Genomic DNA, 27,307 nt, shown 5'->3' with positions numbered 1-27,307 from the left:
ATTGCTGGGGGAATTAACACTTTAATTCTCATGTAACAATTTGAGTGTTCTTTTACTATTACATTGGTGCAGATTTACATGTTACATCAGCGCACACCTCAGGTACAAATCTCTCATCTACTTAAGAAATAGTGTTGGCCAAACTAGTTCCAAAAAGGGTTCAAATGGTCTTGTATATTTGGGGTTCCTCTAACTGACGGAACTTTGATGGTTAGTTGGACCCTCATAATACATGGAAGTCAGGTACTAATCTGTAATCTGCTTTTATGAATTAACCCCTATGCCCTGTAACTCCTTCACAAGCACATTACATGGTACAAAATAAGGATGGTCAGAAAGGTTGGCATGCATCATTGAAAGGTTAAATGCCACAGCTGTGCAGTACTCAGGCATTTTTGAGCTCACGGATAACAATCTGTGGAAAGCATTCTGGTTTAGGCTTATCGTCTACTGAAAATATTTTTACGTTGACTGGCAAGTTACCATACAAAGCATGACATTCACTGCTCTCACTGTTTATGGATGCCAAGAAGTTACATTGTTTTACAATGATATGGCACGCGAATACTGAAGCCTCCTGAATTATTGTGCATAAGGGTAGCCCTTTAATATTTAAAAAGCTAAAGGTGGCAGAGTCCGATTAGAAGTGGTAAAGGCAAATACAGTGAGGGAACTTAAACATTCATGGGACAGGAATAAAGCTACCCTGAACCTAAGAAAAGACCAAGGACTTCTTAAGGTCTGAGTCTACGCAAAAGGAAAAATTGGCAGACTAGATGTGTCAAATGTTCTTATCTGCCATCAGATTCAATCTTTTTCTGTGTCATTTCAAGTTGAATTTCACCACCCATTTTGGTTCCAGCTCATGAAAAAGGGAGACCCAACCCAACACAAACCCTTCCTTTTGTCAAGAGTTTGGTCATCCATGCAGACGCTGTCAACATTTTTTTCCCTGTTTCAAGAACAGCTCTCCTAGCGAAGCCTTGAGTCTCCTAGTATATAGCAATGGTCATCTCCACCACATCTACTGGTCCACACATATTTCATGTTCATATAGAAAAATACATGTTGAAGTACTTCATGTGAGATTTTTACAAAAGAATCATAACTAAAAACAAATCTTTATCATATAAATGATTCTTTGCACAAAACAATGTGGTTCTACCTCTCATAAATGCTGTCATAGGCCAGGTGGATGGTCAGGTCATCTGATAGGCGCTCAAAGGACCCTTTAAGAAGAATTCAAAACCAAGACCAAGTATTGTGAGTTTTAAAACACACAACAAGATTGAAAAAAGTACTTCCTCAACGAACCAGGCATGTTAGTTAAACCATAAAAGTCTTGCTATTTCTGCCTGGGGCCTGCCATACCACCAGGCTGATGGGGACGGGGCTGCCTCCATGTTTGCAAGCAAGTGCATGCAGGAGGAGGGCTGCTTCTCTTTATGTCTCTCTTAACACAAGAAACCACATTGCATATTAGCACTGATTAGTAGACATGGGCCTTCGTTTTAATTGGCATGATGGGTTTTACATGGCATGGAAACAATGTAGCGCACTGTTTACTGAGTTGTAGCTATATGAACCCAACATTAAACTAGCCCTAGGCGATGGTCCTTAAGATGCAGGCATCCCCTAAAAGTACATATACCGGTATATAAATATATATATCGCAATGAAATTTGTGGTAACCCAGCAGCCATTAGACACTATGTTTATTTGAAATAATATTTTCATCTCTTAAAATGCCACCCACCCCCTTTTCAGAGAAAATAAAATCAATGAAATCAAATCTGTATTAATAGATTGCACTGCAATCGCAGCTAGCACTGCGCTCCTCAACAGAGTCTACTGGATTTTTAATTACTGTGATTAATTCATCAGAGGAAGGTAGTTACAGAATCTGTATAAAGCTGAAAATCTGAAGTATCCAGCAGATGATTTAATTTGTTCCATTTGCAGTAAAAATACCAATAAAGAGCAGCGTGTTCCCTGTTTCTTTAACCCTTACAGTATGTGTTAATATAATATCAGCTATTGTACATTGGTTGGGATAAATCACCATGGTCACTGTTTTATATGCTGTGCTAGTCATCCTCCCAGTCTGGTAACAGAGTTATTGTGATATATACATATAACCCACTAATGCCAGCGTTGTTCACTAATGAGGTAATAGTTATATGTGGGATACATCCGGTTAATCACATCACATCTCCAAACAATAACTCTGACCTGACTTAACACTGGATTGGAGAGACTCCAACAAGACTATATACTTATACCCCACGAAAAAGATCCAAGCCACGTGAATACTGCCGTCCCAGCTGGGTATAAGACTGCATCCACAGGGCAAGGGAAACCTCTCTATCACATCCAATGTTCAGGAAAATACGATATAAATATTTTTGTTAAAAAATGGCATGTTTAGCATTTCTGTTTTCCTAGATATATTCTCCTAGCTGAATATATCATGATTACGAATTAAAATGGTATGTACACATCAGTGATGAATGACAAGTTCCAAGTTTCTATAGCCTATTTTAGGCATTAAATGTATAGATGCTGAAGGGCAGGACTGGGACTAGAAATTGGCCAAGACGTAGTAAGCATCCCAGCCATGTGTTCATATCTGGAAGCTCTCTGAGTGTTACTCGGAGTCTCTGGGGGAAGCGCTGCTTCCCCTGGGTCTCGGGGTCACTTTTCTCCTTCTCTGGGCAGGATAGCCACGCCTACCTCCCCTCTTACTCCCCACCCGCTCAAGGTTGTCTGGAGTTGGTCCCACCCAACACAGGCTAACCATAGCAACAAGGCCATCCAGTCCCACCCCACGCGAAGATAGCTCTGCCTACATGGCCAACAAGCCCCCCCTTCAAAGGCACTCTCCCAGAGGAGGGAATTTCTCAGGTACACTCATGTTAGGTGATTAAATGTTCTCTTCAACTGATTAATAGGACTGCGGACCACTGAACGTTTGCTATGTGTGCTTTATGGCCAGGTCTGTGTAACGATGCCCACAGCCAATTATTAAAGAATCAATGACTATATCTGACACAGACAGGTGTTCTTTCAAAGCATACCTACAACATACAAGAGGAGGGCAGTGGATACATGGAAGCAAGCAAAAGTGGTAGAGAATAATACAGTGAAGGAGTTTAAGCAAGCATGGGAGAGGCATAAGGCTAAACTAGATATAAAATACGCCCAGGGACTAAGAAAAGTATACAGAGGTTGGGCAATCTAGATGGGCTGAATGGTTTTTATCTGCCGTCACTTTCTATGTTTCTATGCAGGTAATATATAAATCACTATTTTGGTATTTCATTTTAAATACAAAATACCAATAAATATATATTATATTTTTTTCTTAATCAAATATTAATAAAAACACAGCACACACAGTGGGTACTTTACCTGTTGAGGCGAAGATAGATTTTGATTGTTATCTGTCGTTAGGGGAGAGTTCTTTTCTTCTGGTCTGAAAAACAAAACATATTGTGTATAAATGGGTGGAAATATCTTTCTTTCACTGTGGCCTATGGATACAGGAATTTCAACGAGCGTATATTAACGAAGCCTGCACCGCAGGTATTTCATTATAGCAGAGCACACTTGGCTAATGGGTTCATTTAGATTTTTGAACAGCTGTGTTACTGCAGCGGTTACAAAGTAATTGAGCTTTCCGATTAATATAGTTAGCTGCTTGCCTCTTCAAACAACCAAACTGGTGAGAAATGGCTGGAAAAGAATAGAAAAAGACTCTTATTGGTATTCGGTTAACCATGTGTGCACAAGAGTGGTGTGCAATGGCTTGCGGATAGTTGGCGGGCCCCAGATGATCTAATATTTTTTTCAATCAAACACAATGTGATAAATAGAGGAATTGAACCGTTCAGTCAAAACAAGTGTCTAAACAAGGCTAGAATGGCGCATGTTCATAGCTGGGAAACTATGGGTTTGTCCCAGAGACTCTGGGTGAATTGCTGCCTCCCATGCATCTCCGGGTGACTTCTCTCTTTCTCCTGGTGTTAGACTTTAGACTTCTGTTTCATATAACACCACCCCAGAAGCATACTTAGGTATACCCCTGCTTTCAGTAACGGCAGCTGGGGGAGGAGTTAATTTTCAAACTCCAATAAATAAAGAATGCCTGCACATATTTACATGCAGTAAAATATACTGGGGTTCGTGTAAAATGTAAATTATGCATTTAACCTGAATTTTGTCCTGGGGTCTATAAAATGATTTAAAAAGGCAAATTACTTTTGTTTAGTGTAAATATTTATTATTAACATTGCAGAATAGGTAGTATGGCCAAGAGGCACGTAATCTGTTGATCCAGCCCAGTGATTAATGCGATACAGAAATATAAAGTATGGAATCCCAGGTTATGTGCGATGAGTCACATTTTAAATGCTAAGTCTTTTGCTTCCGGTATAAGCTTTTCACGATGCAATGACCTACAATACTGCGCTGTCACTTATACATTGCTGAATAAGAATAAGTACATCTTGGGAATTCAGGTTACTTGATGCGGCATTAAGTCATTAATGCATATTGTCTTTAGCTGTTTGAGAAAGCATGAAATATCAAAGACATAAGAGACAATAGCATGTCAGGGAGAAGATAAGCTAATAAGGGTAAGGGTGAAAAAGATTAGGGTGGTAAGATGGGCTCTCTATGTTTTAAGGGACTTTTAGGCATTGTCAACACATTTGACCTTATCTCAGATGTGATTTCTCCCTACAGAATGACCTGACAGTGGGAACCACTGATGTGGCCCATAGGCATGCACCCACGTTGACTATTAGGATTTACAGGTACCTTGTTGTAAACTGGACTGCCAAGAATCTGACCAATCTGGCCAAGAAAAAATGGCAATCCTTTCAACTGGACGGATCAGACTCTGGACATGATGGCTTCTTATTATGCTTAGAGATGTCCGGAATCCTAGTCACAGAGAAAGCCACTGGGTTCAAATAAAGAGACTGTTATCGCCTGAGGTGTCGAAAATTGTAATGCATTGCAGAAAATATGTTATTTTATTATTGTCTGTCTACAAAAATATATTTTGTTCACAATGTACCCTACACTCCAGGCATTCTCTATTTTTATTACTCCGAATGTTTTGAAATTATTTAAATACTCAAATTACCGAACAAATAGCTTTCATATTAAAAATGTACATTTATGGTCATTGTTTATGTATGAAATAATTGAGAACCTACACCCAAAACATAATAATTTTAACCATAGTGCTTGCATTGACATAAAAAGAAAAATATCTGGATTTACTTTTTGTAGGGGAAGCCAAGTAGTGAAAACATATCCCCATGAGTCAGTTGGCTCTAGGCCATCTTTGTCTTGACCTGGGAAAGTGACTGCAGATAATTATTTAATTCATGTTTTTTCTGTACATGGAATGGGTTCCTCCCTGGCAAATTACATGATCAAACACAATTGCAAGACAATGACTCATCGCAGAGGTTAATGAAAGAAGGTTTCCTCAAGGAAGAAAGTTAGGAAGGCAAAAAAAAAGGTGCTTACTTGGGTAACGATAACGATATGAGACTATACAGGTGTCCAAAATGGCTATTCCTACCAAAGGTTAAATTACTATCAGTGCTACATTGCTTTATTGAAATCAGTTGGTGCACTTTATTTACATATTAGACCCCTTGGCGCTCTCACACAAGGAACCTGGCTGGTGGCGAGTATAGCTTGTAAGCTCAATGGCAAGCAGGAGACATGTTTGACCCAACGCATCTCCAGCAAAGCCAAGAAGCCAGGGGACTGAGAAAAAAGTCCCGTACTAGGGAAAAACATTAATGTGAAGGGGACACAGCTATCAAATGCATCAAAGTGTGTATGATGATGGAGTGTCCCTTTTTAGTAGCCTACTTGACCAAATTGTTGCAGCTGTCCTTATGCAGTCTCAATGACCCCAAATGACATGTACTCAGTCTTTCTACTAACTCTTAAAGCCATCTCTGGCGTACATCACTTAACAACAACACCATTCCCATCCAGCCTTGGACTAGCTTCAGCTTCTAAGGTATCCTAGCTTAATATAGCCAGTGATATAAAAAAATACCACTACACCACATTACTAGAGATTGTACCGTTCAAGAAAAGAAACAACAAAAATCTAAATCCCAACCCCTGTTCCTGCAGTCTGTACAAGAATCTTCAGAATAGTTATTGTAATAACTCTTCAATGGAAACACTTTGGTTATTTTTTTAAATTAAATCAACACAACTGGATATATTTATAAATGAGATTTGTTTCACATTCCGCAAAGCAAAGGGACTGCGATTTAACATTTTTAGACAATGGTGCCACTAGTCGCCAAAAAATGTTTTTTTAGAATAATAGACAGAAGTCAGATGAGCTTATCTCAAATACATAAAGGGAAGGGAACAGCTAAGAATGTGTGCTATTCTCACTGGCACACCTAACCTTCGAGGCATTAATCGGAATTTGTAACACTGGAGGCTCTAAAAAACAGAAATCATTTCCTGTTACTCAAAAACTGCAAAATAAACAGTCCTGCATGCAGCGGCAAGCACATTCACAAAAATCTGGAAAAGGAATTCTGCATTATGTGGGTCTTTTTCCCCTTCTTGGTGTGTGTATGACATCATCAATGCCCCCTACGTACACTGCACATGAAAACACAGGGGTGTCTTAAACGGCTCTTCTTAAAAAGAAACTAGATCATCCCCAGGGAACTTCCCGGAGTCAGGTATCTGAAGCGCTCGCTCTTCTGGAGGAGAGGCTTTGCAATGTGGTGGGGCTAGCCCTAGACAACATTAAGCAGGCAGGCATGTGAGGGAGAAGATAAACTCATGAGGGTGAGGGTGAAAAGATTAGTCTGGGCTTTCTACATTTTTAAGGGACTTTTAGGTATTGTCAAACAATAGAATGGCTCAGTCTAAAACATCCAATCAGACACTTCAAACAACGAAAGTCTATGGAGGGACAGACTTCATTAGCATTTCCATAAGGAATCAGCTCAGTGTGGTGTTTAAGCAGAAAGGTCATCTTAAATATGACATGTCTGACAACAATGGCGGCCCCCAGGAAGTTTAAATCACATAAACCAGGTTCTCATCAATGCTATCCTACGTTACCATATATATCACCAGACTTTATGCTAAAGAATGAAAATATTTTTTCATGGGACTTCTCCTTTAATTAGCTAGCACAATCTATATATTATTACAAAGTTTAGCCGTTCAAGGGGACACCAAACAATAATTAAAAGGTGGCACAGCTATGATATGGATTAATGGGCATATAATGGCTGGAGTGTGTCTTTAAGGTGAAGTCAGGGCATTATATTCACAGAGGCATTTTAACATATAGAATAAAAGATAAGCTGAAAGGCAACAAACTTGAAGAAGGGAGATGTGAGCATCACTCAATGTTCAGTTCCATAAAAAGAAAAGACAATAGGACGATAAAAATGTTTATTGATCCATGTACACTCTAAAGAACAGCGAACCACAAGGGGCAAGAATATATACCTGATGTATTTTAAGCCTAGTGGAGCTAAATCTCCATGAGGGTGGAGACTAAAAATGCTGACAAGACTCCTGGAGAAACAGCACTTCATCCTTCAACTTGTTTGTTAAGCAGGCAACTTTTTCATTCCTGACAGAAAAGTATGGTGACCAAAATGGACGAAGGTATCCATATTGAAAACATACGTGGGCCTTTTAATATAATAAACCCTGAGGTCAGCTAGAGAGGAAAGCAGTGTAATTTCAATATCTGAACCTCAAAAACACAAAGGGTTAAAAACAGAATTTCTCAGTTGCGGTCTACAAAAAAATGAATAATGACATGAAAATCCCGCTATATTACAACATACAAGCATTTCGAATTACCACTTCAACAGTCTCCGTGTCTTATTTATCACTTAGTACATCAATTTTCTGAGCACAAGCCCCAAAAATTTTGGACATAAAATAAAAATATTTCAACATTAAACTAACTCACATAAAGGCGGCAAACAGATCCAAGACGCATGAGATAATAAAACCACATCATAAAAACATTAATCTTGTTTATTCCATTCGTTCTCACTTACTGACATGGCGCAGAACCACCACGTTGTGAGAAGAACCAGTCATTTATCACAGCGTTTGCTATTTCTAGCAGCTGGAATAACTCTGAGCCCTTTGATACTACAAGACGCTTACAAGATAGAGAACCCTAAAACAAAGGCTGCCTTGGCTGAAACACAGATTAGTCTGTTTGGTTTGCTAAACTGCTGCGACCAGTGATGTATTTATGGTGGGTCAGGTCCACAGCAGCATCGCCAGTACCCCTCTATCCTTGGGAAAAAATTAACCCTGAATTCTATTCATACCCTGCAGCTGTGGGGGGTCTCCATGTAAACATCCATCACTTGCACCCCAGCTGCTCTCCACGTAGTGCTTGCTTCTGACCTCATATCCCAATTTTCTTTGCATGGGAGTAAGTGCTGAGCACGATGGAAAGTTCAGTTATGAATAAAGTAACACGCACAATGGCATCTGTCTGTTTTACACAAGTTTGTTTTAAAAATCTATATTATAGTGATATAACATACCCCTCCCTCAGCCTCTGATCAGCCCCCCTAGACCAGCAGTGTTCTAAGTAGCAAGTTCATTTAATTATATGAGAAATCTCCAGGTGAAGCATCGCTCCTCTGGGTCACGACGGAGAAATCCGGGACTCGGGAGCGACGTGGCGGCTCTCTGTCCACTTCCCCTCCAACAATGGTGTTTTTGTTTGTGTGGGGCTAGCCTTGCACACAAAGCCAATTGGACAAAGCATAACCTCATTGTGCTTTATTATTATTATTATTATTGTTATTATTTATTGTTTTATATAGCGTCATCAAATTCCGTAGCGCTGCTTTATGTCAGAACTTATGAAGCCTTATTATAGGAAACATTTACCTTTTTCAGGTAAGAACGAGGCCTTAAAGGGCATGTACCACTTTAAAACAAGTCTTTACTTGTAAACAATCCAGTTGTGTTTTAATGCATATGATAGCCGAGAGGTCCCTTTAAACTTACACGCTGTCCCACTTGCAAATGCATGCAAGAATTCTGCAGAATGCCCCATATGCATTAACTCCATTTCCCCAACCTCACTCACTTTATATTATGTTGAATTCCACGGCAGAAAGGTTAACAGAAAATACAGTATACTAATATCAAAAATGCACTATCCTTCCCGTCCATAAAAGAACAATATTCAAACACAAAAAACTATTTTTTTACAACAAATTGCCATTAGCAATAAAAAAGCTTAAATTAAAAACATGCAAATGCTAAAAGACATGTAGGCCTTAGAGCGAAAACAGAACTGCAAACAAAGAACAGAAAAGTAAAAAAAAAAAAAAAAAAAAAAAAGACAATACACTACGCTCTTTGTATTGTGATTTTCCATTATCCACAAAACAATTCAGCTACTACTCAGCTGAAGTCTAAGAAATCACCCTTCTAACTGTACCCCATACCGAGTTTGTTTCTTCTCTAAAACTCCTTTTATACTGTATTAGCACAAGAAATAATAATAATAATAATTATTATTTTGTTATATTATTGTTATTATGTTGAAAATGTATAGGAAAAGTGTTTAGGAGTAACCTCACATTGTTACGTGGGGGGAGTAGCTCACTTAAGCTTCCAAGACCAAACCTGGGTCATACCATTACAAAAGATCTGAGCCCTAATTATCAAAATCAATAATATCTGCTATTTGCTGTGGAACTCTGATTAATAGTATTAATTTTTGTAGTTATTCTGCTCCCTTTTGTACGGAAGCTACTAAAGTACAAATTAGCTCATTAATTAACTCTTTGGAAGTTGCTGAACTTATATTAAAGATGCTGTTCCAACACTTTTGTGACTAGATGAAGAATGAAAGACATCAGTCTGAGAATCATTCTCAGAAATAATTACTTTATCAGAAAAAAAAAGTCCTGATGTAAAATGATTGCCGGGAGCACTTGTCATATTGACACAAAAGCAGGCAGTGATGCGTTGTTGCTATAGAAACTGAAAAAGCTTCTTAGCAATTTTTGTGTGATTTCATGTGTTTAAATCTTTACAGAAAATGATATAATTACAGAGGAAGGTAGAAGTAAGGGACCTCATCAGAAAAATGAAATAGCAACACGTGTAAACTCTTTCTTTACATGAAGTGTCTACTTCAACTCCCCAAAGATAAATCAATGGGACGTGATAGGATGTACTTAGATATAAAAAAGAGCTTTAGAATGTTCTCATAAAATGGAAATATTTAACTAGTCATTATTGACAAAAGTAGTTCCAGAAGAATGGATGTTGCCAATTGTGGTCCTGCTTCACTAAAAGGGTAACAGGGAAGACTCAGACAACTCCAGACCGGCGAGTCTTACATCGGTAGTTGGGAAAACCTTGTTAAATATCTGGATGTAAATGGTTTGCAAGATCAGAAACAGCATGGGTTTAATGTAGAGAGATCTCACCTAACTAACCTGACTTTTTTGGACTTTATAACAAAATAACAGACCAGAAAGGAGCACATATAGCCTTTGTGGATTTCAGTAAGGCATTTGACACCGTCCCTCATAAATTGCAGGGTCTAGGCTTGGATGTTAATAGAGTCTTGTTACTAGAGGGGTAGCTCTAGGATCAGTACTGGAAGCCATACTGGGAGCTAAATATTTGAATCAGTGATATTACATAAGGTATCTTCTCAGGATACACTAAGATCAGCAACAGGTCAGACATTCCTGGTGGTGACAAAAATAAGTTGGCGCATCTCTATGTTTATATTTTATACTCAGTTTTATGACATGTGTCTTAACTTTGAATTATTAGATTAGTTTAACCTTTAGATTAACTTTACATTTTTATATTAGTTTCAAGAAAGGCTTATCCCCTTATTATTGTTGTGGGAGAAGGGAATCCCGTTATATTAGGGACCTTCCCGATTTAAGAATATAAAAGCAATATACATGTCAAATTACTAATGGTTTAGGTAAACTAGAAGAATGGTTGATAGCGTGACTGCTGCAGTTCATTGCTAATAAATATAAAAAAATGCACTCGTAGCGTAAATCTCTGTTCCTGTGTTGTATAGCTAGCGGCACTTGTAGTGGATTAAGGGACGTGGTTATGTCACGTTACAGACCTTTGGCCAGACCTCACCCATGTAGAGTATTGTGTACAGTTCTGGAGACCCCTATCTCAAGAAGGATAGAGTCATTCTAAAGTGTTCATAGAATTGCTACTAAAATGGTGAATGTTTTGCATTCTGTGAATGTTTTGAGTCACCATCCTGTAGCAGACATGATGAGCAGTAACCTGAGCTGCTCCACGGCTGCCATAACCTGAGCTGTCCGTGAGCTCTGGATTAATGAGAGAGAGGGTCAGACACCGGCAGAGAGGAGCCGCTCTACAGCAGGTATTACCTGATTAGTCCAGTGCGGAGCGGCTCCTCTCCCCAGTGTCCATCTGCACCCAGGCGGGAAGAGTGGGAGGGCTTTAGGGCACAGAGGACGCTCTGATTAGCTGTTCAGTCCACTTCTTCTTCGCTTTCTTAATTGCCCTCCTTTTCCTTTCCCTCCATGTTACATGTGCTTGCGTGCCCAGTCACAGGCTGCCCGTACCCTGCTGCTAAGGGAACTGCAGTCCCCAGGCAATGGCTGATGACAACTCTGGGCCAGTTGTTCACAAGAAAAGAAGGGCTCTTTTTCTATGAGTGCTCCAGTGACCCAAGTTCCCAAATCTGCGTGCAATGCAAGGTTTTATATTACTGATATGGTATTAAATAAGTGGGGTAGCATCCCAGCATAGATGGTATAGGGTAATACAGTGAGGAATTTTTAAACATGCATTGGACAGGCATACAGCTATCCTGAATATGAGAATTAATTAAGGACTGACTAAAGTTAAGCCTTTGGGTAGACTAGATGACAGAATTGTTATTAAATGCCATTAAATTCTATGTTTTCATAAAATGGAAGATCAAAGGTTTATCTGTTTATCATGTTTTCATGATACAGCACATTTTGATTCTTTAAAGATTTAGAAAAAAAAAATTAATTCCAGTGACAAACTAAAGTGAAAGTTTGTGCAACGCCCTCAGATTTGTGAAAGTTTAAATCTGTGTCGTTTTGGGAAATTGTGTTCTTGGAATTAATTTATTTTGCATGTTCAACCTAATTAAAAAATAATTAACAAATAATTAGTGATATTTATAAATCCGTTCACAATACAATTCTACTTGTTTTCATCATGCTTACTATTGTTACAATGGAATACATTTAACAGACCCATTTAGCAGACCCCCCCTTTCAACAGAACTATTGGGGGGTCTGCTACATTAGCACAGCGAGTACCACTGGATTTGTAAGAAGGTCTGAGTTTAAAAGCACAAGGAGAGCTATTGTAAGCAATTTTTTAAGTTCTTGCTATGATGTCACCCTGTAATATGTGTCATGTTTACATATCTTGGGACTGCAGTCATGATAGAGGATTGCTGGTACCATTTTAATCATCTTTGTGTAAGCAAGTGATCCTTAAACTAAGCCGATGCAAATAAGTCTGGCACACTATAGACATAGCATTGGGATTCCAGAGAGCATTTTTTTTTCTAGATCACATCTAGAAATGCAAACAAAAAGTGTAGTTTTCATGCCAAAAGCCATACTATCATAGACACCATACAATTATTGCATTGCCAAGCTCTTATGAAATGAGGAGATGGTTGGACACCCAATGATATCTTACGAGCATTGAAATTATTTGAAAAACATCACTATTAAGGTTCAGTATGCCACATCTTATATCCTACTATTGCTATGCTCAATGTTAGACCCAAACTGCACAACATTTAGCTTAGAGATCACCAATCCCTTATATTTGCTGTTCCACCTGTTGAATGTCACTAAACCAATGTAGCTCTAGGAACATGATTCCTGGTATTGTAGAATGGCTACTAATTTTTTCTAGAAATAATAATGTAATTTTTTAATTTTTTTGTTGGGAACACATAATTGTGATATAATTGTTGTTGCCAAATAAGCATCACCATAGGAGCGAATAAGGTAGATAGGCTTCGGTTTTCTCCCTTAACATACTGTAGAGTGAGGATTAATCTTTTATCTAAGCACATGCGATTGATGTGGTTTAATATCTTAGCCGCATGGTGTTTGCTGGTAAGCGTGTTGATAATGTTTGAAGGTTAAGGATCTGTGCATTCTAGGAAAGATCAATAAAGCATATGGTAGCTACTGAAGCTGTAGCATCATTAAGCAGTTCTGGGCAACGGTATCACGGAAAGGCAAGTGCTGATGTCATTTCTCAGTTCATTTCAAATGGTCTTGTTTTCTAGTGGAAGACAGCTGGGAAAGTAGCATTTATGGAAACCGTCGTTACAGGCACCATAAAACTAAGGTCTGAGTCTTATTTTGAAGTATGTTCCTAATTAAAGACAAAAGCATAGACAGACTGAAGATCGGTCCCGCGGGACGATAGACTGTTCTTTCACTGCTCTTGTGTTAGGGTCTATATTTAGGTCTCAGATGATATCAAAAGGACATTTTGATGTTCTGTGAAAAAGGTGGATAATTCAATCATAATGCTACCCAGCCAAGGTGGAGTTACATTACCAGCTGTGGACAAGTGAAGGATTCTAGAAGACACTTCTTACTGACCCATTTGCAATGTTAAACGATACAGTCCTAAAATCAAAGATTTCATCAAATAGAAGCTATTTCTATTGAAGCTGGTGATTAATCCTTAGACAGATTGGGTGCCACCAGGCCATAGGCACAGTGGTTAATAAATGCCTCTCATTATTGCATTATTAGACTTAATTCTAATGTATCACCAGGGCCACAGCTTGCCTACTGTGGCCTCTGGCAAGACCTCCACTTGGCCAGGAGGCTAGGCAGTAGTCCATGTATCGTAACAGTCAGCTGAAAGCCTGTACATATGTTAACAATGTTTACCATGAGTATACTGCTTTCTGAATGCTATCACACCTTTTACAAGGCCAAAGAGATTGGAGCAGCTTTTACCATCTTCAGTCAGGCCCTTAATTTCAGTCTCTTCTTGCCAATGTTGTAAGTTGTTAAAATAGCACTTTTTTGTTGCTAAACAAGCATTTTCCAGTTAAGGGGTAGGGTGAAAATAATATAGAAAGATTGGCTATAAAGTAATTAATTTGTCTACAATGTGTTTGTGAATATCATTCAACAGTATTGTGAGCAAACAATGCAGAACATGCCCAAGTGTCTTTTTTGCACCATACTTTCTACTTTCCAATTACTAAAGTAGCCAAATTTCAAATAGAATAGAATGGCTTCTACAAAATGAAGACTTGTTTTATCTGAAAACATTAAAAAATATAAAAGGAAAGAAGGATTAAAGCTGTATGGAAAATGATCTTATATATAACCAGGTAGGAAGACAAATGCAGGCCAGTCATTGGGACAACTCTGTTTCATAAGTCTGCAATCTTATGATGGATCTAGAAGGTACTAATAAAGAAGAAATGGAACTTTGTGTGTGCTCAGGAAAAGGTATACAGCTAGTGGAGAGTATTTCTATCTTATGCAGAAATTGCCTCTAGGCTTTCAGACTTCCAGTTTTTCCCTTATATGTTATTTAACATTATAAGACGGCAAGTCTGGGGCAGCACGTAGACGACCACTTGGATGGTGAAGATTCTGGTGGATCTCAAATGTCCTGTTCAGCTACTCCTCTGCTTTCCTACCTGTGGCCTGTGAGGGTCATGAGAGGCTCTGGATCAACATGGAGAACCACCCTCTGCGGTATAAATGCAAGTAGGGGAGAGGGTGCTGTCCTGTCAGGCATATTGCAAGGTGAGGCTTTTTGAACCACATCAATACTAGAAGAAAGAGCTTTCATACACTCCTGTTAATCGTGAACACAGCATATCACAAAGCTCTAAGGATAGCTGGGCCCAGGGCAGTTACTCTCTTGTCCTGTGTTTAATACGGTCCTGGATTTAGTATTTAGGGCTCTGCATTTACTGTATTTCTCGGGCACCTTGTGTCACAATGTTTACTTTGTTCCTTTAACTCTTTGTGTGTAATTCATTAAAGCTGGAAATATAATCTTTCTGAAACATCTGTGTTGAGATGACTGTGGTATGTGCGCCTATTGGCTGCCATGGCAGTGCATTGCTGACTACAGTCCAACAATCACCCACATCAGTCCTTATTGTTCAGATTCCCAGATTTGCAAGAACATGATTTAAGATGTTATTTTTTCCAGCGTAATTAATGAGCTGGACTGCAGTCAATGTTTCCAGGTTCTCACATGATTGCTTACAGCAATCTGGAAGCAGCCTGAAACAGAGAGGCATCATTTTTCCTAGATCAGGTTCACACCACTTAGGTGGGCACCTCGATGGTCTTAACCATTTAAGTTACAAAGAGGGGGGTTCAATACACTGTGTACCTTTGAGAGCAAAGCTCTTATTTTATCTATGAATTGTATTTAGAATAACAGTTGTCATAATAATGATTACAAGTCATGACAGATTGGCGACAGCACCACACATTCACTCGATCTGCCATGGCTGCTGCATTCAGCCAGCCAATGGATATACCATAATGTAGGTGACCATAAAAGAGTAGCATGTGGCCGCACATATCCAGCTGTTGGCTGCACCTACATCAACAAATGGTCACTGGCCTTAAAATGTCAGCGCCCCCCCATCATCACCAGTGAGGTGCAGACTATATCACATACATAGTGGTAAATATCCTTGCATTACAAACCCTTCCAAGGCTCCCATGTAGGTGCTATGCCCCAGAGAAGGTTCCAATCCCAATGAAGCTGACAAATTATTTGTGTAAACATTAATAAATTCATAATATGCATTTGGCCAAACACTCAGCAGCAGGTAAAGGTTTTGAATAATTCTTCCATGCTTTCGCAAGAAGGACCAGATGAAAATTTAAAGGGAGAACTCCTGGAGTGTCCCTTAAATCACGAACACCAAGGTAGATCCAACTACACTGGGATGAGGCACAAGTCCTAAGGGTTATGATCAGCCTATCATAGTAATTATAGCTTTTTGGGTGGCTGTTAGGACAAAACCTCAGTTTGGTGACATATTCTCTGTGACTGCTCCTTCATCTATACTTAACTATTATTAGGCAATGGAAGGCTACATTTAGCAGCAAACACACTGCAGTACATTAACGGTATTTCTGAGATTTTGGACTCTTCGCTTTTTGAGGTTTGTAAACCACTTAAAGCTACAGCTGTTCTGTTTGACAAGAAAATCTTTCTTGGCCACAATACATTATCGCTCTTTTTTATGGAGATGAACAGTCATCTGCCAGCTGTTATCTCAATTACAGAATGGTTTGGTAGCTGCCGCAAGGTAAGTGTAAGATAACAGTCCAGATACAAATGTGACGGAAGGAGTTTAGATTTAGAGTTTCTTTACTACTAGCGACAAATTACTCCCAAATATCCCAATGTTTTCATATCTTAACAAATCATTTAAGTTACATGATAAATATCATGTGAGCATTGAAGGCACTTTTATAAGCTTGGATAAATCAGATCTAACTCCTCTTTGCTCCACCTGAGATCCTATAAAGAGACTTTTTGGGGCATTGCAGTTCAGCTTTCCCTGGGTAATCATATTACATATCCCAGTCTCCATTCATTTATTACATTTGTATGTAAGGGATGATTTAGAGGTGGACACTTATGGACACTTTCATAAGGGTGGGTCATACCATTATCATAGGCCTTTGTTTACCTCCTATACCACCATACCTCCAAACAATACAGGACTTTTAAGGGACATCCCTGTTTGTCGGGCACTCTCACTTTTTGCGTGCAGTGGGAACCAAGGGCCAGTTGGGGAGATGATAGATCCTCTCATTATAAGAACAGGTGGTCATTAAGAAGTATAGGCCTATTAGACAGACACCCCTTACGAAAAAATTACTGCAGTTTTTCTGAAGTAATACTGCAGTTTTTTGGACATGAAAAAACTGCAATACTGCACTTTTACTGCAGTATTACTGCACAGTTTTACTGCATTTGTACTTCATTGTACTGCAGTTTTACTGCAGTTATTTTTGTACGGAAGTACAAATGCAATAAAGCTGCAGTACATTGAAGTACAACTGTAGGTTTGCAATATAAAAAAAACAGTAATTTTACTCACCGTAAATTCTCTTTTCCCAAGTATAGTGGCAGTACCGTTGGGTTTGCTCTCTTCCCCGGGACAAACACTAAAAAAGATAGAAGGGGTTAAGCTCCACCCCCCCCTTACCCTATAACTGCACATACCGGCGACCAGCAGTCAGTTAATAACAAGAGGACCAAAGGATGGAAAAACATTATCTTATAACGAAATTAGGGAGGGAAACCTGTACTGCCACTATACTTGGGAAAAGAGAATTTACGGTGAGTAAAATTACTGTTTTTCCCGGCGTATAGTGGCAGTACCGTTGGGATATAGCAAGATCCCCCCCAAAAAGGGAGGGAGTTAGATCTGAACAGCGTGCAGGACTTGACGTCCAAACTCAGCTGCCGAAGCAGAGGAAATGTCCAGTCTGCAATGTTTAATGAAAGTGTTCCATGAGGATCACGCTGCTGCTTCACAAAACTTCTCCGGAGAGACTGAAGACCTGGAGGCCCAAGAGACAGAAGGATCGTGTGGAGTGAGCCTTAATCGGAGGAGGAATAGTCGCACCACAGGAGTCATATGCCAGCCGGATGGCATGGAAGCCATCTGGCCAGGGTAGATTTAGATACAGCTTGACCTGAAGATCTTACATGGAACTAAAGGAACAGATGGGCAGATGAGCGAAATGGAAGCGGTACGCCCCAAGTATATGGTAAGAGCTCTCTTAACATCTAGACAGTGCCAGTCACTTTCTTCTGGTGTCATCGGGTTTGGAGAAAACGTTGGCAGGACTACAGGTTGGCTAATAGTAGCTTGAGATAAGACTTTAGGCAGGAATGACGGCCTAGGATACATAAGTACGTCGTCCTGATGAAAGATGAGAAAAAACCTTTTGAGGCTGAGAGAGCCTGGAGTTCCTCAATCCGTCGTACCGATGTGACAGCTACTAAAAATGCTGTCTTCAGGGAGAGGAATATAAGTGAAACCTTTTGGAGAAGCTCAAACGGAGTCGAGCATAGAGCCTTGAGTAGAACGGTAAGATCTCACGGTGGAAAAAGCGATGTAACAGGAGGTCTCTAATCGTGATGGCCTTAAAAACAAAAAATCTCCGAATGAAATGATCCGACGCCAGATTGAGTAGCAGAAAATGACGAACAGCAGACATCTGCCCTTTTAAATGATGCAACCTTGAGGCCCGCTTTAAATCCCACATGTAAAACACGCAGAATGACCGGAATGGGTGGAGGAGAAGACTGCAGGCCTTGAGACTGACACCATTCAAGAAATTTCCTCCAGGTTCTTAGATAAAATCTTGATGTAGAGAGATTTACTGACCCCAAGAGGAGAGTAGTCATAACTGGGTCTATACCTTGATATTTCATGATCAGCCTTGCAGCAACCAAGCCGTCAATCTGAACATTTGAAGGATGTGGAGTGGAATTCCCTTTGTCTCCAAAACGTCTGCGGACAACGGAAGGTCCCCATATGTTACCGAAAGCTGGCAAAGGTGGGAAAACCAGCTCCGGTTTGGCCAGAACGGGATAACTGCCAGTACTCTTTTCTTGTCCATCTTGACTTTGAGCAAGACTCGAGGAATCATAGACACCGGAGGAAAGATGTATGCCAGGTTGAATCGCCACTTGATCTCCAGACCATCCCAAAAAAAGGAGGGAAAACCATTCTGTATAGAGAGGCAAAAAGAGGGACTTTCCGATTCAGTCTTGTCGCCATGAGATCCACTTCCGGCAGGTCTACTATTGCCACCAACCCTTGAAAAATAGGCGGATGAAGGGACCAATCTACTTGAGAACATCTGTTTCTGCCAGTACATTGTTCTGACTTCTGATGTGGACCGCCGAGATAGCTTCTAGATTTTCATGTGCCCATAGCATGATTTTTGTGCATAAACTTTGGAGACTGGTTACTCTCATACCTCCTTGTCTGTTAATATAGGCTAGCGTTGTGGCGTTGTCGGATTGAATCTTCACTGGGATGCTCAATATCCACGGTTTGAAGAGTACTTAAGCCTTGAAGACGGCATTTAGTTCCCTGAAGTTTGTCGATTGACTCGCTTCCTGCACTGACCACTTCCCTTGTGCTGTGTGAAATTGGAAATGAGCTCCCCAACCAGTCTGGGATGCGTCCATGGTAACTATCAGCCACTGCTTAGGCTGGAAGGACAGTCCGCTTGTCAAATTTCTTTTGACCTTCCACCACTCTAGTCGTTGAAGTACAACCTGAGATATCAGAATGTACTTGTCTAGATCCTCGTCGGTCCCGGACCAGTGTGACAGAACGTGCCATAGCAGAGGCCTCATTCTTGCCTGTGCCCAGGCTATCGCCGGCATGGTGGAAGTCATAACTCCCAAGCTGCTCATTACCCTTCTGATAGAGCAGAGAGGATACGCTTGTAGCTCGGCGACACTTAGCCGAATGCGTATGGCCTTGACTATTGGAAGATAGAGGCGTAGAGATCTTGAGTTTACCTGAAACCCCAGAAACTTGATCTCTGTGGTCGGGTTAAGCGTGAATTGGCTACATTCAGAAGCCAGCCGTTGTGCAGCGGATGAAGCTTTTATCAGCCAGTCGTCCAGATATGGAACCACAGCTATTCCCCTCAATCTCAGTTCTGCCGCCAACGGAGTGAGAATCTTGGTGAAGACTCTTGGAGCAATTGATAGGCCGAAGGGTAGCGCCTTGAACCGAAAATGATGGAAACCTTTGCTTGTCTTCACTGCAAATCTCAGAAATCTCCTTGACTCTACTGCTATTGGAACCTGCAGGTAAGCGTCCTGTAGGTCTATGGAAGCCCCATAATCTTCTCTCTGATTCATTTGAGTAACCGAAGAGATGGTTTCCACACGGAAGTGTTGATATGGAATATATTTGTTGATGGACTTCAGATCCGGTACAGGATGAAGAGTGCCCCGGCTATGGGACCAGGAACCTGTATCTTTGAAACGTTTTCTATAACTCCCTGCTCGAGGAGTGTAGATGCTGCTATAATAAACGCTGCATACTTGTTCAACGCTGGGTAAGAGGATACTAGGAAACAATTGCATGGAGACCTGCAAAATTTTATGGTGTAGCCTTCTGATATAATCTGACGGATCCATGGCTGGTAGTCTGAAGGCGACCTCCCACTTTGACAGAACCGTCTTGCCCTATCTTGTCTAGCTGTTAAGGGAAAAATCTGGAATCTTTATGTTTCTGAAAGAAAGATCTATCCTACGGTGAGGATCACGCTGCCGTGGAATATCTCTGCCTATAATAGGGATACCTGCGGTTCCATGTAGGCTAGACATCAAGAATTCATTACAAAGCTTCAAATTCTCCAAAAGTTGTGAAAAAGATCCTTATCTGCATCCTCCAGAATGTGGCTTCCAATTTCTGGAGCCATAAGCCTTGAGCTCTCGCTACTGCTGCTCCAGCTGATGTTGCTTTGCTTTGATGACCTTGGAAGATTCTGCTATTAGCGGTCTCTGCTCCTATGTCCATGGTATCTTTTAGGCCGGAAACCTCTCCGATCGGCAACGTAGTTTTCTTAGACAACTGAGCAATCTGGACATCACCCTTAGGAAGCTCTCCCCACATGATGTCATCTTAAAGCTTGAAAATATGTTTAAAAGTGTCTAGAAACAAGCACACATCACTTGGATGTTTCCCCTCACGCTGTGCAAATTCCATTAGGTGAGGCAAAATTGGAAAACCCTTTTTCTTAGCTTCTGGATTCAACCATATCTGGTTTACTCCTGTAACAAATTTCCCCAGTTTTTGCGAAGGAAAACCGGATTCCGACTCTGAACCTTCAGAACTGGACACATCCATAGATGAACGCGAACATTCCCCAGACGACAACTCTGATGTGGATGAACTTCGATTGTCGTGCACCCTTGGTTTGGCAGCCTCCTTAAATGCTTGAAATGTTTGAGACAAATTATCCTGGAACCAGGATAGAAAGGACAGCATATCCTTCTGTTTCTCTTTTGCCCGGATATCTGCTAAACACTGCCGGCACATCTCCTCCTGTAGCCGTTTGGGAGAGTAGGTACATTCAAGGCAAGCCAACTGTTTAGACATGCATGAAGCCTTTCAGGGAGGAGCCGAAGGCACTTTATCCTTCTCTGGAGATGAAGGTTAACATATTTTTTGGCGTATCAAAAAGATCACCAAAAACCGTGTGGGGGGTTCAGACAACACGGAAACCTGTCCTGACACACACTCTTGTGGTCAGACAGGTTTGCACAGCATAAAATAGGCAGCCAATTTTGAATTTGGCGCCAAAATCGGATGATCCGAGCCGCGCATGCTGTAGCACGGCCGGATCATCAGTGGAGCGCATAGCCACCCGGGCGTGCGTTCCACCGTACTGCGCATGCTCCTCCCCTGCTTGAAACAAATCACCGCTACAGATTCACTCTGTAACGCGGTGCTGCAAAGATCAGCCGAGCTCCCACCCGGGGAGCGAACGGACTTGCAGGAACCCCCTTTCACCGGACACAACCCGTGTGCCGGCCGATCTGGATCCAAGATGCTGAGGCAGAAGAATGGAGCAGAATCCCCAGTGCTCGTCCCTGCGGGACAAAAAAGAACTGACTGCTGGTCGCCGGTATGTGCAGTTATAGGGTAAGGGGGGGGTGGAGCTTAACCCCTTCTATCTTTTTTAGTGTTTGTCCCGGGGAAGAGAGCAAACCCAACGGTACTGCCACTATACGCCGGGAAAAAAGTGCAGTAAATGTGCAGTAAAACTGCAGTACAGTGAAGAACAAATGCAGTAAAACTGCAGTTTTTTCATGTCCAAAAAACTGCAGTATTACTTCAGAAAAACTGCAGTAATTTTTTTGTAAGGGACGGATTACGTCACATGTGCTTATCTGATGAGATCATGAAAAAAATTACTATTGGGATGTTTTGGGAATATGTGGGTATAAGTGTTGGTAAGGTGCACTGCCCCAGAGCGTAGAATCCCCCAGGCTACATCCCAGACCTGGCAAAATTATGGAGTTCTTTTCAAAAAACATTTCTAAGGAACGTCTGGAAACCCAAAATGGGAAGAAATAAAATAATCACTAATTTCCTTGCCACTCTGGAGGCAATTAAATTCCACAAGCCAGAAAAAGCCAGGCCAGCTTCATCCAGAATGACCCGGGCTCAGGGTTCAATCCCTTGTTTTAGGAACTGGGCACTGAGCAGCGGTCTGAGGTCCGAGCCCAAAGGGTGTGATATACTTTAGTTTTTGGGGGTTCCAGTTAATAATTTCTTACTAACAACTACTTTGTGATCCATTTGTTATACCTAAGTATGTGTGTGGCCGCAGAAGATGGGCTTCATCTTAAAGCAGCCATACCAAGACATATAAAGTTTATAAAGTTGCTGACCGCCTTCTTCAATTACATTTATATATCCCCCATGACGCAGGAAAGCACATTACTGGTAGTGGTCAGCAACAAAGATGTGTCTTGCAAAAAATTGCAAAACCACACAACAAAATGCACATGTAGGTAACTGACTGTATATGTGTCCCAGGAAGATTTAATCTTTATTTTACCTTGCTATCTTCACCATAGTTTACATGTGTGACGAACCCTGTCTGATCTTCACTGTTATTATTATTATTATATTTATGTGTACCCGGTTTGAATGTGGCTGCAGCTCCAGCCTTCAAAGAGACGATCCTATAATCTGGCTGGAGCTCTTAATCAGCCAGCACAGCCCTATCTGCCCAGACGGCACCCGCACTACAGGGGGGATAACATAGGTGGGAGAAACCCATTGTATCCCTTAATCCCCTCACCTGATACATCCCCTGTATACCAATGGGATTTGTGAGGGGATGTGGCTGATAGGATTGGGGGTTGGGTTTGGTGCACAGTGAATGGAGATTGTATATAAATTCTGTGTGTTTGTAATAAAGAGAGTTCTGTTTTAACCTCAAAGCATGAAGTCCTGTCTCATGATTGAGGGAAGTGCTGGTCTGTGACTGCTTTCTTCGGACAGCCACAGCGTGTCCGCTTACTGGGAGAGGGAAGGAGGTGACGGGCGGATGTGTCCAGTCTGGGGCACAGGACGATCCGTCACAACATGGATGGCTCATCTTTGCAATATCTTAAGTGGGAGCACACACCTATGGTGTATGATTGCTTACTCCCCATTAAAATATTCCACCCCTCATATAACCCAAAAGCTCAGGAAACAATAGCAAGTAGAAGATAGGTAAACTCTCTCATGTATGTGAACAAGTATTCACCGCTATTGATCAGTTAAAGCAACAAACATCCAAGAGCATGAGGCAGACTATTTCAAAAGAAAAATAGCTGACCAGTAACAAGTTGTAAATAATATCTGACAAGATCTCTCCTGCAACTAGTCCCTCAGTCTGGGGCATCAAGTCATCACCAAACCCTGATCCCTCCTCCTACCCTAAACATGTATGTAATGTGTGAGAGGTACGGCTAATAATGGCCACGGACTCGGAAGTGCCTTGTGAACGCGCCCTTGCTGTGTCTATTTTTACCTCCCATAATTTGAAGAATTGCAAATGACAATTAAAGGTAAAAATATCAAGTTTTTATAAGACACAGCTTTAGCTATTGAACTAAGTTAAGCATTTTTCACCATAACAAAATTCCTCTTCGGTGAGTCACCCATTTGAAACATCCAAACCCACGTGTGGTCAGCTGCTTGCTACTGAACATGTCAAGGTATCAATATAGTCAATATAGTCCTAATCGCCAAAAGCGAAAGTATAACACTGGAAAACAGGATCTAGTGTCACAGCTACACTATCTGGGCTTTTATGAGATCTCATTCTCATTCTAAATACATAGCCATTAATATGAAGTGGGTCCCCCTTTGCAGCTATAACAGCTTCCACTCTTCTGGGAAGGCTTTCCATAAGATCTTGGAGTGTTCTTATGGGAATTTCCCCCCATTCATCCAGTGGAGCATTTGTGAGGTCGGGCACTGATGTTGGACGAGAAGGCCATGGTGTTCGATGGGGTTAAAGGTGAAGACTATGTGCAGCCAAACAAGTTCTTCCACACCAAACTCATCCAACCATGTCTTTATGGACCTGGCTTTATGCACTGGGGGACAGTCATGCTGGCATAGAAAAGGGCCTTCCCCAAACTGTTCTCACATAGTTGGAACATAGCATTGTCCAAAATGTCTTGGTATGTCCCTTTCAGTATCTGTTGGTAAGCAGTTTATGAAAAAAAGTTTTACTCTACTGAGAGGGCAGAACAACCACCCGGTATATGTGGTAAAGGTTAATACAGTAAGGGACTATAATAAGTAATATTTTATAAATAACGAGACCAAGGGCTGATTAAGGTCTTTACATCAGTAAAAATGGGCAGACTAGATGGGCTGAACAGTTCTTATCTGCTGTCAAATTCTGTGGTTCTGTGTCCACGCTGCAAGAAAAGATTTCTTTTACTCGGGGGGGGGCAATAACTGTTTTTGTTTTTAAAGGAGTAATAGTCCTTAAGCAGTTTAAACAAAATATATTCCCAAAGTAATACGTTCCATTCACTTGGACACAAAATCACAACAGAAGAATAGGAAACTACCATTGATGTCAGACTTTGAAAAGTCTGACATTGTTCTATCCTCCTAACACCTGTGAAGTATTGGGTGCCTGAAAAATATATTATATAAAAAGGACAGATATTTTTAATACCTTAATTACACTCAAATAATTTTAATAAATGTTACAATTTTGGGGGTTTCTTGGGTGCTGTCAGGTGGTCACATTTAAATTCACTATAGGCTATTTCTGTCATTATTGGCCTTTCGGGTTGGACAAGCCCTTGCACTGCAGTTGCTGAGACTGATAGGGTAGACATCCCTAAAGTAATACAAAGCGCTTATCTCAGATCTTATTGGGGAATAACATCCAACTTCCCACCACAGATTCAGTGACATTTCAAATAATCTATATTTCAGCTGGCAGCTACATTAATCGCCGCTGTACAAATGAGGTCACCAATTTCTTAGTCATCATTGCCCCTGTGTGAGAATAAAAGCTTGTTGCGGGAAGTGACACATCTGCTCAGTGGGCTCCAAACCCCCTAAAGCTGTAACGTCTGTTTAGAAAAGCTCTGATCTCAGCCTGGCCACTCGTTATTTGGTACGGTATAAAGTTAGGGAAGCTGACTTGCATTACATCTGACACAGACCTGCTCTCAGCTCTGTCTTCAGGGAGCGACAGCACTCACTTACTGGGGAACACTTAAAAGCTCATTTTACAGCCTGGCCTCGGAGTATTGCGTATTGAACCACTTGGTGTATTTTCTCTCCTTCAAAGAAGGTATTTTGGGCGGTTGAAGGATTCTAGCAGTGATTTGTGGAGGATATTCATCCAACATCCAACGTAAACTGCTTTATAGAATGTCAGGCATTTAATTGTCCCTGATTTCATTCAGGAAAACATCTGGAAGAAAAGACCCTGGGTAATTAGGAAGTAAAGCAATCCAGTTCTTTCCTTCAGCCCTTTGTGTGTCAATATTCTGCTGGAAAGCATTGCACATTAGCCCTTCCTTTCCAAATCTTCAATAGTTTTTACTTTCCCACTATAATCTCAGAATTCGGCCCCTGGTTATTACTTAAATGGGAGTCCGCCTGGGAATACCAGGTGTTGTAGGCATTCGGGGTAAGGGTAGTAGATATGTGGAATGGCCTCCTAGCAGACGAGGTTGAGGTTAACACAGTAAGAGGGTTTAAACATGCATGGGATAGGCATACGGCTATCCTGAATCTGTGATGACAACCGAGACGTCTATGTACCTATGTAATATGTTAGCCATTTAAGGTACACTGTATATTCTAAATACACTCATTTCAGGGTAATAACTTTGTTGGCACAGTTAGCATCACTCCAGTAAGTAATGCGCAGAGGTAGGTTAAACATGTCTGCAGACTCCAGGTCCTACATGCTTTAATGATACACTGTAATGACAATATATTAATACAAAAGGCATGTTATAATAAAGAAACAATATATATATATATATATATATATATATATATATATATATATATATATATCGTGCTCACATTATATATTTCATATACACATATCAGCAGAATAAAAGACATGGATAACATGGTGTTACCTGCTGGGGTCTTGGTTTGCCCCTTTGCTCTTAGACTTCTCCTGGTCCTCTTCTTTCTCCTGAGATGATGCTCTTGTAAACAGTCTAGAGAACACTCCACCTTTGTCTGGTTCATCTTTGGTGACCTGGTCACTCTCACCCTTGTTGTCCTGAGATATTTTCCTAAAGAAGAGCCTAGAGGAGCTCTGACCTTTGGCTTGGTCCTCTGCAGGTTCCTTGTCCCCAGATGACTTCTCATTCCCTTCTTTCTTCTCAGTGGACGAGGCTCTTAGGAAGAGTCTAGATATACCCTTCTCAGTTTTCTCTTGCTCATCACCAGAATCTTTACTACTTGTTGTTTTCTCACTTTCTTCCTCCTTTTCCTGCGACGATGTCCTGGAGAAAAACCTGGAGAAGCCCTTGGCTACCTCCTCCTGCCAAGTACCTGGCCTTCTGTGAATGGACATGTCCTGGAGATTGTCAAGGACTTCCCCTAATGAGGCTTCCCCCTAAGTAAAGTGGCATGCAGGGTCCTGTAGTGGCAATAACAGATCTGTCATCTGCTGAGGTCCCAGCTGGAAACAAACTTTTCTTTCCGTAAACCAGGAGGTGGCACAGGTTAGACCCAGCCCGACAGTCATTTACTCCTTAATTCTATTTCAGGAAGGGAACAAGTGAGCAGAGGCAGCGATCTGACCTGCCAGAGAGGAAAGAGTAACTCACAAGGCACTAAACGCTGCCCCTCTCCCTTCAGGCTGCTCCTTGGCCCTGCCCCTGTGTGAGAGGGGAGGAGGTGCAGCCCGTACATGTGTGCTGGATAGTGTGACCATGGAGGAGGCTGTGCTTAGATCACTTCACTTCTAGTAAGCAATGCACTAGTGACAATCTAAGGGGTTGCTTACAGTGCAAGCAGCACTGACACAAGCAGGACTGATACAAAGAATTAGCAACAACAATGACCTTGTCACATTAAGAGGAGGAATAGCTCTTGTGTTTAACATGGTTAGTTGTTGAAGGTGGCAAAAGAATCAGCAGT

The 27,307-nt window shown here is 41.0% G+C and overlaps 1 protein-coding gene across 1 annotated transcript in view; it reads right to left on the bottom strand.

Moving 5' to 3' along the window:
* The window catches only part of CRYBG3 (crystallin beta-gamma domain containing 3), a 69,612-nt gene extending 42,647 nt beyond the window's left edge, over positions 1 to 26,965 (bottom strand). Inside the window, exons 1-2 of the mRNA XM_053455832.1 lie at positions 26,293 to 26,965; positions 3,412 to 3,475 (exon numbers count right to left, since the gene is read on the bottom strand). Coding sequence (XP_053311807.1) covers positions 3,412 to 3,475; positions 26,293 to 26,738 — 510 coding nt within the window. The 5' untranslated portion in view covers positions 26,739 to 26,965. The remainder of the gene's footprint in view (positions 1 to 3,411; positions 3,476 to 26,292) is intronic.
* Between the last annotated feature and the right edge of the window lie 342 nt (positions 26,966 to 27,307).

The sequence above is a fragment of the Spea bombifrons genome, chromosome 2 (genome assembly GCF_027358695.1).
Source record: "Spea bombifrons isolate aSpeBom1 chromosome 2, aSpeBom1.2.pri, whole genome shotgun sequence".
NCBI lineage: Eukaryota > Metazoa > Chordata > Amphibia > Anura > Pelobatidae > Spea > Spea bombifrons.
Note: the sequence above shows the minus strand (reverse complement) of the source record. Positions and strands in the feature narration are given on the sequence as shown.